This window comes from Bos javanicus, chromosome 3 (assembly GCF_032452875.1).
Source record: "Bos javanicus breed banteng chromosome 3, ARS-OSU_banteng_1.0, whole genome shotgun sequence".
NCBI lineage: Eukaryota > Metazoa > Chordata > Mammalia > Artiodactyla > Bovidae > Bos > Bos javanicus.
In genome coordinates, this window is record NC_083870.1 from 98,532,432 (window position 1) to 98,544,816 (window position 12,385).

General features: G+C 52.8%; 1 protein-coding gene across 2 annotated transcripts in view; it reads left to right on the plus strand.

Annotated features, from left to right (window-relative positions):
• TRABD2B (TraB domain containing 2B) overlaps positions 1-12,385 on the plus strand; it is a 221,284-nt gene continuing 208,899 nt past the window's right edge. Inside the window, exons 1-2 of one of the 2 annotated variants that reach the window (XM_061412057.1) lie at positions 1-698; positions 2,739-3,299. In XM_061412057.1, coding sequence (XP_061268041.1) covers positions 597-698; positions 2,739-3,299 — 663 coding nt within the window. In that variant the 5' untranslated portion in view covers positions 1-596. The remainder of the gene's footprint in view (positions 699-2,738; positions 3,300-12,385) is intronic. The other variant, XM_061412056.1, reaches the window with a different exon arrangement.

Below are 12,385 nucleotides of genomic sequence, written 5' to 3' on the forward strand. Positions count from 1 at the left end.
CTCTCTCCTTCCCTCCCGGCCGCGGAGCAGCATGGCGGAGCCCGGGCAGCGGCCGCGCGGCCGCCCGCCGCCCCTCTGAGCCCCGCTCGGGGGCCACCGGGCGCCCCAGACCCGACCCCCGCCCCCGCCGCGCCCGCCTCCGCACTTGTCCCACCGCGCGCCCCCTGGAGCATCGCGCACCCCTGGGACCCTTGCGCGCCCCGGGTCCCCAGCATAACCCCGGGTCCTCGCGCGCCCGCCGTCCCGGTACTGCTCCGGGAACACCGCGCACCCCTGGACCGCGACGCAGCTCCGGGACCTCCGCGCGTCCCGGGACCCCGGCGCGCTCTCACAGCCCCGGGGCTCGTCCAAGCGGGCGGCGCGCCGCGGTGAGGGGGCCCCGCCCCAGAGGATCCCCCTCTTACCGCAGACGGAGCCCCGCCCCAAAGGGACCCCCGGGTCCGGCAGGGACATACGGCCACGCCCCAAAGGGCTCCCGGCATCCCGCGTCCGGAGCCCCGCGCTGCGGAGGAACCTCTGTGCCCAGCCGGGGGCTGCCTGCCCCGCTGAGGGGGCGCCTCCCAGGACGGTCCCCCGCGCCCCGCAGGCCCGGCAGGATGCACGCCGCCCTGGCAGGGCCGCTGCTCGCCGCCCTCCTGGCCACCGCCCGCGCCCGCCCGCAGCCCCCGGACGGAGGACAGTGCCGGCCGCCCGGATCGGTGAGCGAGCGCCCGCCCGGCCACTCTCCCGGCCGCCCGGCCACTCCAGCCCCTCGGGGACGATGGTTTGGGGGTCCTGCCTTCCGCACCCACTTCGGCCCACCCGTTCCACCTCTGCGCTCCGGGCAGTGCCTCGGGCGCCCTGCCCTGGCTTCTGCCTCCCGAGCTCCTGCCCCGTGCGGGGAACCGAGTTGGGGCGCTCCCTCTCCAGCTCCTTCCCCACCCGCTGACGCTCTCGGGCTCTCCTCGGACTTTCGGTCCTGCTTGGACCTTTCCTCTCTGTGCCCTTTTGGACTCCCGTCTTACTTTGATCCGTCTTTACCCTCTGGTTCCTCTCTTCCCACTTCTGACACTGTTTCTGCAGTTCCTTGCCTTTCTCTTCTCTGCGCCTTCCTCTCGTTCACACACGCCCAGACTCCTCGCAAGCTCCCCTCTTTCTCTTGATCCCCGCCGGTGACCTCAGGCAAACTTTCTGCATCTCTAGCCCAGACCCCAGCACCCACGCTCCCAAGTGCCCCTGGTTTCACAAAAAGGATGAAGATTCCAGAGGAGAGGAAAAGAAAGTGCCAGGACATGCTGGCCTAATATTTCTTTGGGGATTGAGTAATTACTAGGTTTCCTAATTTTCCTTCCAAACTAAGGAATCCCTTGATTTCCCTCAGTCTTTCTCCCTCAAAGTGTAAATTAGTGCCTTGAAAATAGCCCTGGATTGGAGACCAGGGAGCAGGAAACCGTCTGTAGGGTCCTCACTGGCAGCCCAGTTAGTTGACCTTGGGCAAGGTGCACCTCCAGCGACCTGACTTGTATGGAAACAGGGAGCTTGGCGACAGGCAGAGTCCTCAGTGCTAGCCTCTCACCAGGATGCTGAGATTTACATTTGTTGGCTGTTGGTAAAGTAAGGTACTATTCCCTTTTCCCACCCCAACAGATACTTTTCTTTTGTACTAGAATCAGGCAGAAAAATGTTATGAGTTGACGGAAAGCTTGCAGGTGGTGGCGGGCAGTGGACAGTCCAGGGGGTGTTCCAGGGTGGAAAATGACTGCCTGAGGGACACCAGAGACCCTTTCTCATGTCCCTTGACCCCTGGACCTAAACTGGATTGGAGAAATGACCCACGTCTTCACGACCCTCCTTCATCTCTACACACACACACACACACACACACACACACACACATTCCTCTTCAGAGCCTAGGTGATGGCAGACAATTGGACTTGGAGTCCAGGTACACCTTTTAAGGGGAGGAGCCTGGAAAGCCTGTACATTTCTTGGGACTAATTCTGTGGAATCTTTCCGTCCCAAACCAGGGCCTGAGACTTTACTTAGCCTGCAGGTTTTAAAGCACTTTCTCATCTGTGGTTTCAGCTGGTGAAGCAGAGTAGCTGACACCCCAGACCTGCCCTCCAAAAAGAAAACTGCATCCGCCCTGCTGAATGGGGAAGTAGCTGTTTAAATAGGCTATTTTTAATAGGTGTTCTGCTTTCAAAGTGCTCTTGGTGTGTATCTTCTAATGGTTGGATTTAAAAGTTATATGACTTCCTCCCTTCTTGCCAGAGCAGGACTCTTGGTCCCCCTCTCCCCACCCTCCACACGAAACACCGCCGGTGAAGGTTTGGCTTGGCCAAGATTAAATATTCTCAGGTGGTGTGGCAGGCCTTGGCACTCATAGCTAGAGCCAATCATAACGAGAGCTTCCTTCACTACCTTCACTCCCTCTGAGCCTGGCACTGCTCTCCGGGCTTATTTACATAGATTGTGTCTTTTCATTCTCCCAACAATCTTTGACGTGGCTGCTCTCAGCTCCCATTTTACAGATGGGGAAACTGAGTCTGTGGAAAGTGAAAAAGTGTGCTTAAGATCATACAGCCAAGACAGGCCAAAGCCAGGATTTGAATGTGGGTCTTAGTTTCCAAAGCCCTTGCTCCTTCCCATGGCCCTCGGTCGGTCTCTGTCTTCTATCCCCACCTCCACCTGCCCCCTCTGTTCTAACCTTCTGCTGGCTTCAGCCTGACTGCCTTCCTTCACCTCTCCTTCTGCAGCAGAGGGACCTGAACTCCTTCCTGTGGACTATTCGGCGTGACCCCCCAGCCTATCTGTTTGGCACCATCCATGTCCCCTACACCCGCGTCTGGGACTTCATCCCGGACAACTCCAAGGCAGCCTTCCAGGCCAGCGCCCGCGTCTACTTCGAGCTGGACCTGACCGACCCCTACACGATCTCTGCACTGGCCAGCTGCCAGCTGCTGCCGCACGGGGAGAACCTGCAGGATGTGCTGCCCCGCGAACTCTACTGGCGTCTGAAGCGCCACCTGGACTACGTGAAACTGATGATGCCGTCATGGATGACACCCGCGCAACGGGGCAAGGGGCTCTACGCTGACTACCTATTCAATGCCATCGCGGGCAACTGGGAGCGCAAGAGGCCGGTGTGGGTGATGCTTATGGTGAACTCGCTGACGGAGACCGACGTTCGCTCCCGTGGCGTGCCAGTGCTTGACCTTTACCTAGCCCAGCAGGCTGAGAAGATGAAGAAGAGCACCGGGGCCGTGGAGCGCGTGGAGGAGCAATGCCACCCGCTCAATGGGCTCAACTTCTCCCAGGTAAGCACGGGGCGCCTGGGTCCCAGAGCCCAGCCGTTCCCATGTGGCTTTCTCCTCTTCTCAGACTGTCTTCCTCCTGTGGCCAGATCCTGTCCTTGCCTTAAAGGGAGAGGATCTTTCGAGCTGTGGGGCAGCTCTTGGGCTGCCTTTGTGGTGGTATGAGGACAGACTGGTGTATGCTGGGCTTGGGGGTGAGAGTTCAGGTGTGCTTCTGTCTCAGTGTGCTCCCTGGAGGGGATATATACACTCCCCACCTGCTGTGCCTGCCCGAGAAGAAAGAATTTCCCTCGGAGCAGCACAGTGATGAGAAACAGAGAGAGTTGCCACTTTGCGTCTGACTTTCCCTGAGGCCCCGGGGTCTCAAGAGCAGGAGGCTGTCCTGAGGCCATTGGGAGGATGCATCTGGGTAGCCGTTGTGTGTGTATGTGTGTGTGTGAGTGTGTGTGTGTACCTGTACGGAGGACGCACAGAGGGAGATATGCTTCCTGGGGTTGGGAGGCAGGAGAGGTGCAATAGACCTGGTGTCTGGTGGCCCTGGCTTGCAGGTTGAGGTTAAGAGCTGCCAAATTTCCCGGAGCCTCTACAGAACTCCATGTGCCCCTTGGACCGCCTCCCTAGGCTGAGAGAAAGTCAGCAAGTATAGTTTGGGGGTTCATAATTTCAGAGAGATGTGTTCGCTTCAAGGTTGACAGTTCTGATTTCTGAACCTCAGGCATGGGGGCAGGGAGGAGGGCGGAGCTTATCCAGCAAAGTGTTGTTAAAAGCCTTGTCTCCATGGGCAGAGGTCACTCACAACTCACTGGCCCCAAACTCAACTCTGAGGCCCTGGGAACAATGAGTTCACATCTGCGCCTTGAGACGGGCTGTCAATCCCAGAACAGGCGCTCCGAGTCAGGGGTTGGTGGCTCCTGCAAGGAGCATGGGCCCATGCCCCAAGTGAGGTGTGGTCCCCAAGACGTGCTTTTCCAGAAAGGAGCCAGCCCGGTAAATTGGCTGGACTAGAAGCTCTACTGCTGGAACCAGACCTGCTTGTGCTCCTGAGATGCTGCAAGCTCTTCACCAGGGAAACAGGAGCAGAAACTGATCCCCCTTCAGAGATCTCTGGCTTTTGTTTTTCCAGGGGAAATGCAATATTGTCCCCAGGGAGGTAAGAAGCCAGATTGATTTGCCGGCCAAATGAAAGGCGGGTTTGTCGGTTCTCCTGCTGGCTCTCCCATAATTGTGGAGTCCTTACCCAGAGGGCCCGGTGGCAGGAATATTGGGGCAGTTAGTCACGCCCCGCAGGGTTCTGACTACGCCTGACTCCTTCTCCGCAGGGAAAAATCCTGTGCATTCTCTGGCCCAGCACTGATTCCTCTGAACGTACCGGCTTGCTCCCTCTGAAGTGACTTTTCCCTTGCCAGCCTCAGAAGCTGATATTATCTGTGTTAGGCTCCCTAGTGCTCACCGCCCATCTCATTTTGGAGACAGGTTTGTGGGAGGCCTCTCTGTTCAGAGGCCTCATGTCTGGCCTCGATGTCTTTTTTTAGGCTGTGAAGGTGGGCGACCCACCGTCCCTCTCAACACCCTCTTTGTACCAACCACAGAGGAATCCGACCAAAGCCCAAGGGAGCACACAGACTCTGGTTAAACAGCCCCTGGCTTTAATCTGTCTCTCTTAAAACAACAAAACTATCCTTCTTCGAGGTCTGGAAACACTGCTGTGCAACCAAAGGATGGCTCTGGTAGGCTGAAAACATTTGCTGGAAAGCATGCGAGGTTATGTTTTAGGAAAAGTTCCTGAGAGCCATTCATCGGCCAGCAAGAAGCCCGCTGACAGTCTCCAAAGCCCATGTTTGAAGATCAAACAGACTCAAATCTCTGGTTTCAAAAATGCACCCACCCCATCACCAGCCTGGGCCCTCTCTTAAAATTGTTCTTGGGTCCAGCTCCCTGAGAGGGCTGCAGGAAGCAAGTCCTGAACAAAAGAAAACAGGACTCCTCTCGGTTCCCTAATCTGCACACCCTTCACCACCTGCCAGAGTGCCTGACCCCGCCAATTTGTCCTGTTATCATTTTGGAGCAAGGTGATGAAATCTCTCCTCCATACTCGTGGGCAGACATGGGCTAACTGGGAAGGGAGCGATTCCAGAGCCTGGGCAGATGGAGTTGTTAGGGATCCCCAACCCCAAAGTCAGAAATGCAACAACAGCCTTCTCAGTAAAATTGTATGCACGCGTGCACAGTTTGATATGAACATCTGTGATGCATTATTGTACTGAAATATCTGTTAAGTGCATCAGATTTTTATTTTTTCTTTCCTCCCAGCATTACTGTTATTGCAAAATATTTGGGGAGGGGGGAGCAATGAGAGAAGATGGTGAGGGAAAAAAAAAGCTTGAAAAGAGAGTGCGTTTTGTTAAGATCTGGGATTTTAGTTTTGATTTTAGTATTTCTCAAAAGTCTTATATTTTCTTCTAGTCAGAATATACCACATTTTCCCTAGGTAAATGGAGAAAGAAAGCTATACCGGCTAAAGGTAGGACTTATGTAAAAGTTTCTTCCATCTTTGCACAGCATGAAAGATCAAGCTTCGTGGCCCTGGTCTCTAATTTTAATATGAACTGAGCGCACTGAACCCAATATCACCATGTGTTTGCTATGTGACCTTGAGCAAGTCACTTCCCCTCTCTGGCCCTTGTTTTTCCCATCTGTGAAATGAGACACCGGGATTAGGTCATCATTCAAGCCACTCAACCCCGACATTCCATGGGACGATTATAATCAACTCCATGTGCCAGGCACCCCGCAGGAGGCTCTGCATGCTTTTTCATCTGTCGGAGTCTCACAACCCTGTGACTTTCTTAGGTGGGCACTCCAAAAGCCTGGATGACTTGGCCAAGGCCACATGGCTAATAAGGAACAGAGCCAGTCTGCCTGACTTAAAGGAAGGACGCAATCCCCGTGCTGCCCTAGGTGGAGTCCCTGGACATCCTGCGTCTAGGTTGTTCGTGTCTTGCAGTTCTTCCTTCAGTACTTTCTTTTGTACCCTTCTTTCCTTTAGGGTAAGGCAATGGTACCCCACTCCAGTACTCTTGCTTGGAAAATCCCATGGATGGAGGAGCCTGTTAGGCTGCAATCCATGGGGTCGCTAAGAGTCGGACCCGACTGAGCAACTTCACTTTCATTTTTCACTTTCATGCACTGGAGAAGGAAATGGCAACCCACTCCAGTGTTCTTGCCTGGAGAATCCCAGGGACGGGGGAGCCTGGTGGGCTGCCGTCTATGGGGTCCGCACAGAGTCGGACTGAAGTGACTTAGCACATTAGCATAGCAAAGGGCTTAACAGTTTACTTCCTGGAGAATTTATCCTTGTAGAGAAATTATTTCCTTTGGCTCTGTGGCTGGAGCAGGGATGGTAAAGGCAGGTCCTCTAAGGATTTCTCTGATGTGTTTATAGGCAGCTCAGGATAGTGGGCTGAGGAATGGGAGTCTAGCTTCTAGGTTTTCCCAGCTCTGGCTCCAAAGCCAATGGCTCGTGTATAACTCTGGCGTTCTTGTTTATCTATTGAATGGAGCAGTAGTGACTAGACTTTTTTTTTTTTTTTACAACTGAGCTGGTTTTGTGAGGATGTGAACCGATGTGACCTGTGAGGGGTGGTCAGGAGGGTAAAAGGACTACCTAGCCGTAGGGCCCGTGCTTGGAAAAGAGTCTGGGAGGCTTCAGGACAAGGAAAGAAGGCTGTGTGGGAAGCATCGCCTTCACCTGTTGGCACCTTCTTCCAGCAGCCATGTCCACTGCCTGTGCTTTGCTGAACAAAGTACAGCTGGAGTAACAGGAGGTGGCAGCCCCTGTGCTCAGGGGCCTGGGGATGCCTGAGTCTCGAGTCTAGATCTTGTGACAATCTTGAGACCTGCCCATTTCAATCAGCTCTGCTGGCTGCCTCTGGGGATTGGTACCAGCTGCCCCGAACGCAGTGGACTGATTAGGGGACCTCCTTCTCCCTCTAGGGGGCCTCAGTGGCCCCCACTCAGTAAGGTGGAGGCGCTGGATGAGGAGCCCTCTAAGTTATGTGGTTCTCCGAGGCAAGATGAAAATACGAGGACGCTGCCATTCTGAACTTGGTTGTGACTTAACTCAGACGCCGACGCTGTTCATCCAGTGTGTGTGGCTTGGGCGTGGCTGCCAAGGGTGACCAAGATGTTTGTAAACTTCTACAGCCTCCTCTCAAAGGAGTTAGAAAGCCCAAAGTCATCATTTATTGAGCTGTGTCTCCATACAGGGCACTCTATTAAACATCGTAATTACATCATCTGTAATCCTCCCAGAGATGTGACAAGGCCTGTCATTGTATCTCTTTTACAGACAATAAATTAAGGCTTAATAGGTTAAGTCATTCGGTTGTGATTATACAGCCAGGTCAGGTGGACTCAGGATTCAAGCATAAGTGTGTCTGATGCCAGAGTATGTTTTTCAAGATTCCGAGAGCTGACGTAATTTTGTTTTGAACAGTCAGATGGCATGATCTGGTGATGTGTGTGTGTGTGTGTGTGTATTATAGTGCAGGGAGATCATCGAATCTTGCTAAAAAATAAAAAATACTTTAAAAATGTATTGAAAGAGATCATTGAAAAGTGCTGAAACTGGTTTTCTCCCTGGCTTAGAAATTGGATCTGATTCTAAAATAGGAGTTCTTGCCTGGAGCCTGGAAGGCTACAGTTCATGGGATCGCAAGAGTTGGACACGATTTAGCGCACTTTCTTTCTTCTGAAGGCTTGCCCAGCTTTCCAAGGGACCAAGGTGAAGACAGCGCCCTAACACAGGCTCGGCAGCACAACTGAATAAAGGGTCTCCTTGGTTATAGTCATAGGCCCTAGGTCTATTAATACATCTGAGGGAACAGCACATATTATAGGGTGCTTAATTAGGATTTAGAGAGAGAATGAATGGTCAGAAACAATGATATGACCATCCCTGCTTCCCTTCCTTCGTCCAGCACCATGGAATGAATGAATGAAGAAAGATGGCACAAGCCACAGTGAAGAGCTCCCTCCTTGAACTTTAATAGCTCCTCACCATCCTACAAGGACACAAAATGTGGAAATAATAAAGCGGGCAGTGGAGTACAAAACAGGCTCTGGGCCTAGCCTGTTTCTACCTTGGCCATGACTTTCAGCTTGTCCTATCCCTCTCCGGGCCTGGACTGCCCGCTCTGTCCCGCAGTTGCCAGGACCCACCCAGTTCTGACTTCCGTGTGCTCTTCTGCAGTCCTGGTACTTTGGAGGTACCCTGAGATTTCCAGGCTGAGTTCTCCGCGGTTGGGAGGGGCTGGCCAGCTTGTCTATGGCGGGCTGCTGCCTATACCTAATGTACTCGTCCTGAAGCCTGCTGGTTCCAGTGGGTGACCTGCTGCTTCTTGCTTCCAGCCTGTCAAGAGGATGGAGCCCCAGCCCGTCGTGGCGCAGTCTGGTGTACAGCTGCCCAGCCTTGCAGCCTGCCCTTCCCCAGGACTCCCCCCTCACTGGCTTCCCCATTCATTCAGCCAGAGCATCTTAGTGTCAGCCAGGATAGTACGGGGAGCAGACACTGGGGAGCAGCCTGGATTTTTCCCCTGGGGAGTTTACTGCCAAGCCAGGGGCGTTATCAGTGCTTTCTTCTTAACAGCCGTGGAAACCGAGGCATGAAAAGCCTGTGTGTTAGTCTCCCCTGCGTCCTGCCTGCACATCACCTTTCTCTTGCTCTCATACATTCCCATCTCATGGAACCCACCCCTCACTTCCCATCCTCCAAGAATGGCTGTTCCTACCCCCCGCCCCAACCTGCTGGGCCTCCATGGCAGCTATTGCTATAGCACTGACCTTTGGCCTCTCACGTCCACAGCACTCATCCCTATTTGTGGCTTCCTATCAGATCTGTCTGCCCTCCCCAAAAAAAGACACCTCTCTTAAGACCAGCTGGGCACCCCTAAGGACCTGCAACCATGCTGAGCCATCTTCTCCCCAGTGTCACCTACAGAGTGAGAGCCTCGGGGTCAGTGTTGGCTCCAAGCATAGGCTGGCCTAGTCCACACCTGTAACTCCAGATCCTGGCCTGGGAGCCGGCTGCTTCTGCAGCCTGCAGCACCCGCTGTGGCTCCCATCCCAGCCCTGTGGTCAGGAGCTGTTCAGCAAATATCTGTCACATGGTGTGGAAGTCACCTGGAGGACCCCCAAGGCCCGACCCCTAGACATGTGTACTCTCAATTTCTTTGTGTGCCCAGAGAGCTGCTTGCAAAGAGCCCCTGCTAGCACAGCAGGCTCCGTCCTTTTTTCTTTTTTCCCCTGACTTGGTTAATTTCAGACTTAAACATTTAATGTTATTAAGCTCAGAAGCAGACTCACAGGATGGCTCACGTCCTTCCATCAAAGGAGAGTGAGGCCATAAAGCCGGAGGTGTGACCAAGATGTCATGAAATATTCTTGTCTCTGAATCAGAAGTTCACAGCATGAAGTCTTCCTGATTTACAGAATCTCTGAGCTGGGACTTGGAGACTCAGGGAATCTAAGAATGGTGAAATCTTAGAACATTAGCCTCAGAGGCATTTTTGGACTCGAAGAATCTTCACATCGTGAAATCCTAGCCCCTTAGCTTTGAAGACTTTTCAGCTCATACACACAGACTTCTAACATCTTAGAGTTGGAAGGGACCAGTTCTCAAGAATTCCAAGACGTCCCATCCTCAAACACAGTGATCTCCTCCCCACAACTCAGCCTCCCACCCTCCCCAGGCCAAAGAAAAGCCTGACTTTGTGACGGAGATAAAAATGGGAGCGTGCCTTTGTTAATAGTTCCCATTTGGACATCTCTCAAAGCCAGGAAGAGGTCGCCTGGTAATGCAGCTTTCCGAGGGAGGAAGCTGAAGAATAGGACGAGCCTGCAGCCAGCCAGCCAGGCGGCCGTGTTTCTTTCCCCCTCGAGTTTGCTTCTAAATATTATCCACTTCACTCCCTTTTATCTCCCATCACTGGCTCTCTGTCCGCCCACTTAATCCACAGGCAGCCGGTGGCCCAGCCTTCAGCTCTGCTCAGCGGCTGCCAAGCTGTCTGGCCTAGCAGCTCCTCCAGGATCCACAGGCTTTTAAATCTGCGCAGAATATCCTCTGGAACACAGAATGTTGCCCCAAGCTTGGAAATGCTGTTGCATGTGCTGGGCCCCCTCCCTCTGCAGGAATTTCCTTCTTTTCTCTTCTACTCCTGAATCCTCTGAGATCTCTAAGGTTCAGCTCCATGCTGTACCTCCTCCAGGGAGTCTTCCCAGAATGCTTCTAAATCTCATCTGCTTGGGAGGACTTGGTGCAAGCCTTTCTTTGATGACGCAGCCACATCTATTCTTTACCTCCGTGAAATGTGTGATGGCATTTTATGCTATTCTTTCACCGCTTAGATATTTTACATTCTATTGTAATTATTACTGCGGCTGTCTTTTCTTTCCTAATCAACCCAGCTTCAAAACCTAGCTCAAAATATGCTCAAAGTTGATTACAAAATGAGACTGGATGTTTTCCAGTTCTGAAGTTGGGGCCCTGTGTTGTATCCTGTGGTTGAGGTGTTGGCAGCTCTGGATGCTAACAGGATGCTGCATCTTGGCCTCTAGATTCATAGAAAGCCTCTGACTGCCCACCTGAGACACGGAAGCAGTTCAGTGCGATCGCTAGTCCATTGGTGAGGACTCCATGACACCACAGGTCACTGTTGAATTTCTCTATCTCTCCATCCTGGAATGCTTTGGTGTCTTCTCTTCCTTGTCTGTTCCTTGCAAACAAAGGCCTCTTTCTTTTCCTTTCTCTACTCAGAGTTCATGTGAGCTTCTCCAGGGTCACTTAAAAATGTTTAATTTCACCCATACTTGCTGCTTTGGTTGGTCTCCCGTGCCGCCGACCTGTTCTAGGCCTCTCTCCTTTCCTCTCTCTCACACAGTCCCTGATCAGGCCTCCATGCCTTTGCTTATGCTGTTCCTCTACCTGAGAGCCCTTGCTGGTTTTTATGGTCTGGCTTTAAAGGTCCCTGAGGGCAGTCATTTGAAAAGCCTGGACCCTTCAAGCAAATGATTCCTTCTAGCCAGACTTTTCATCCGAGAAGATGAAAGTCACCAGACTGGACTGTCCCCTCTTGGCTGATACTGCCTGATCATAACTCAAGCAGTCTGAGTTTAGGTGCAATGATGTGATTGGCTTTCAGCGTTGTAAGTTTATTTTTTTTCCCTTTTCGTTTCTGATTTTTTTTTTTTTTTTGAGGCTTATTTGATGACATGGCAACCCACTCCAGTATATCTTGCCTGGAAAATCCCATATCCAGATGGAAAAGCGTGGTAGGCTACAGTCCATGGGGTCGCAGAGTCGGACACAACTGAGCGACTTCAGTTTCAGTTTGACGACATTTATATTAGAGATCGAGAGTTACTGCTCTGGTGATGGGCACCTGTCCCATCATGAGGACCCCACCCTCATGACCTCTTCTAAACCTAATTCCCTTGTAAAGTCTCCATCTTCAAATACTATCATAGTGGAGGTTAGGGCTTTAGCATATGGATGGAGTAGCACAAATCTGCAGTCCCTAATAGCGAGTGAGTTGTACCAGGGCCACTCTGCATGCTTGACTACCCTTAAAAAAAGCCAGAAGGTCATCAGACTTGGCCCACACAAGTCACAGCCCTGGAGCTGTCTCTGGTGGTGGCCTAGGTCCTATCCAGTCTCTTCAGTGGCCCCTGCTGCTGGCCTGTGTTCCCCTCTTGACTAGGCAAGGGGCGGGGACTCTGGGCGGGGCGGGGACCTGCAGGTTTTTTTCAGATCAGTCCCTAACCACCATCCACCTCCCCTGTGCATGCCAAGTCACTTCAGTCATGTCTCTTTAGGACCCCATGGACTCTAGCCCACCAGGCTCCCCTGTCTGTGGGAATTCTCCAAGCAAGAATACTGGAGTGGGTTGCCATGCCCTTTATAGGGCATGTCCATGTGTGTCTGTGTGTGTATATATATACATTCCTTTTCTCCCGATCAGGTCAGGAAGAGCAGGGGAAAGCACTCAATTTTACTTCTCCATGGCTCTTACCTTGTGAGCCTGTTTCTTTGC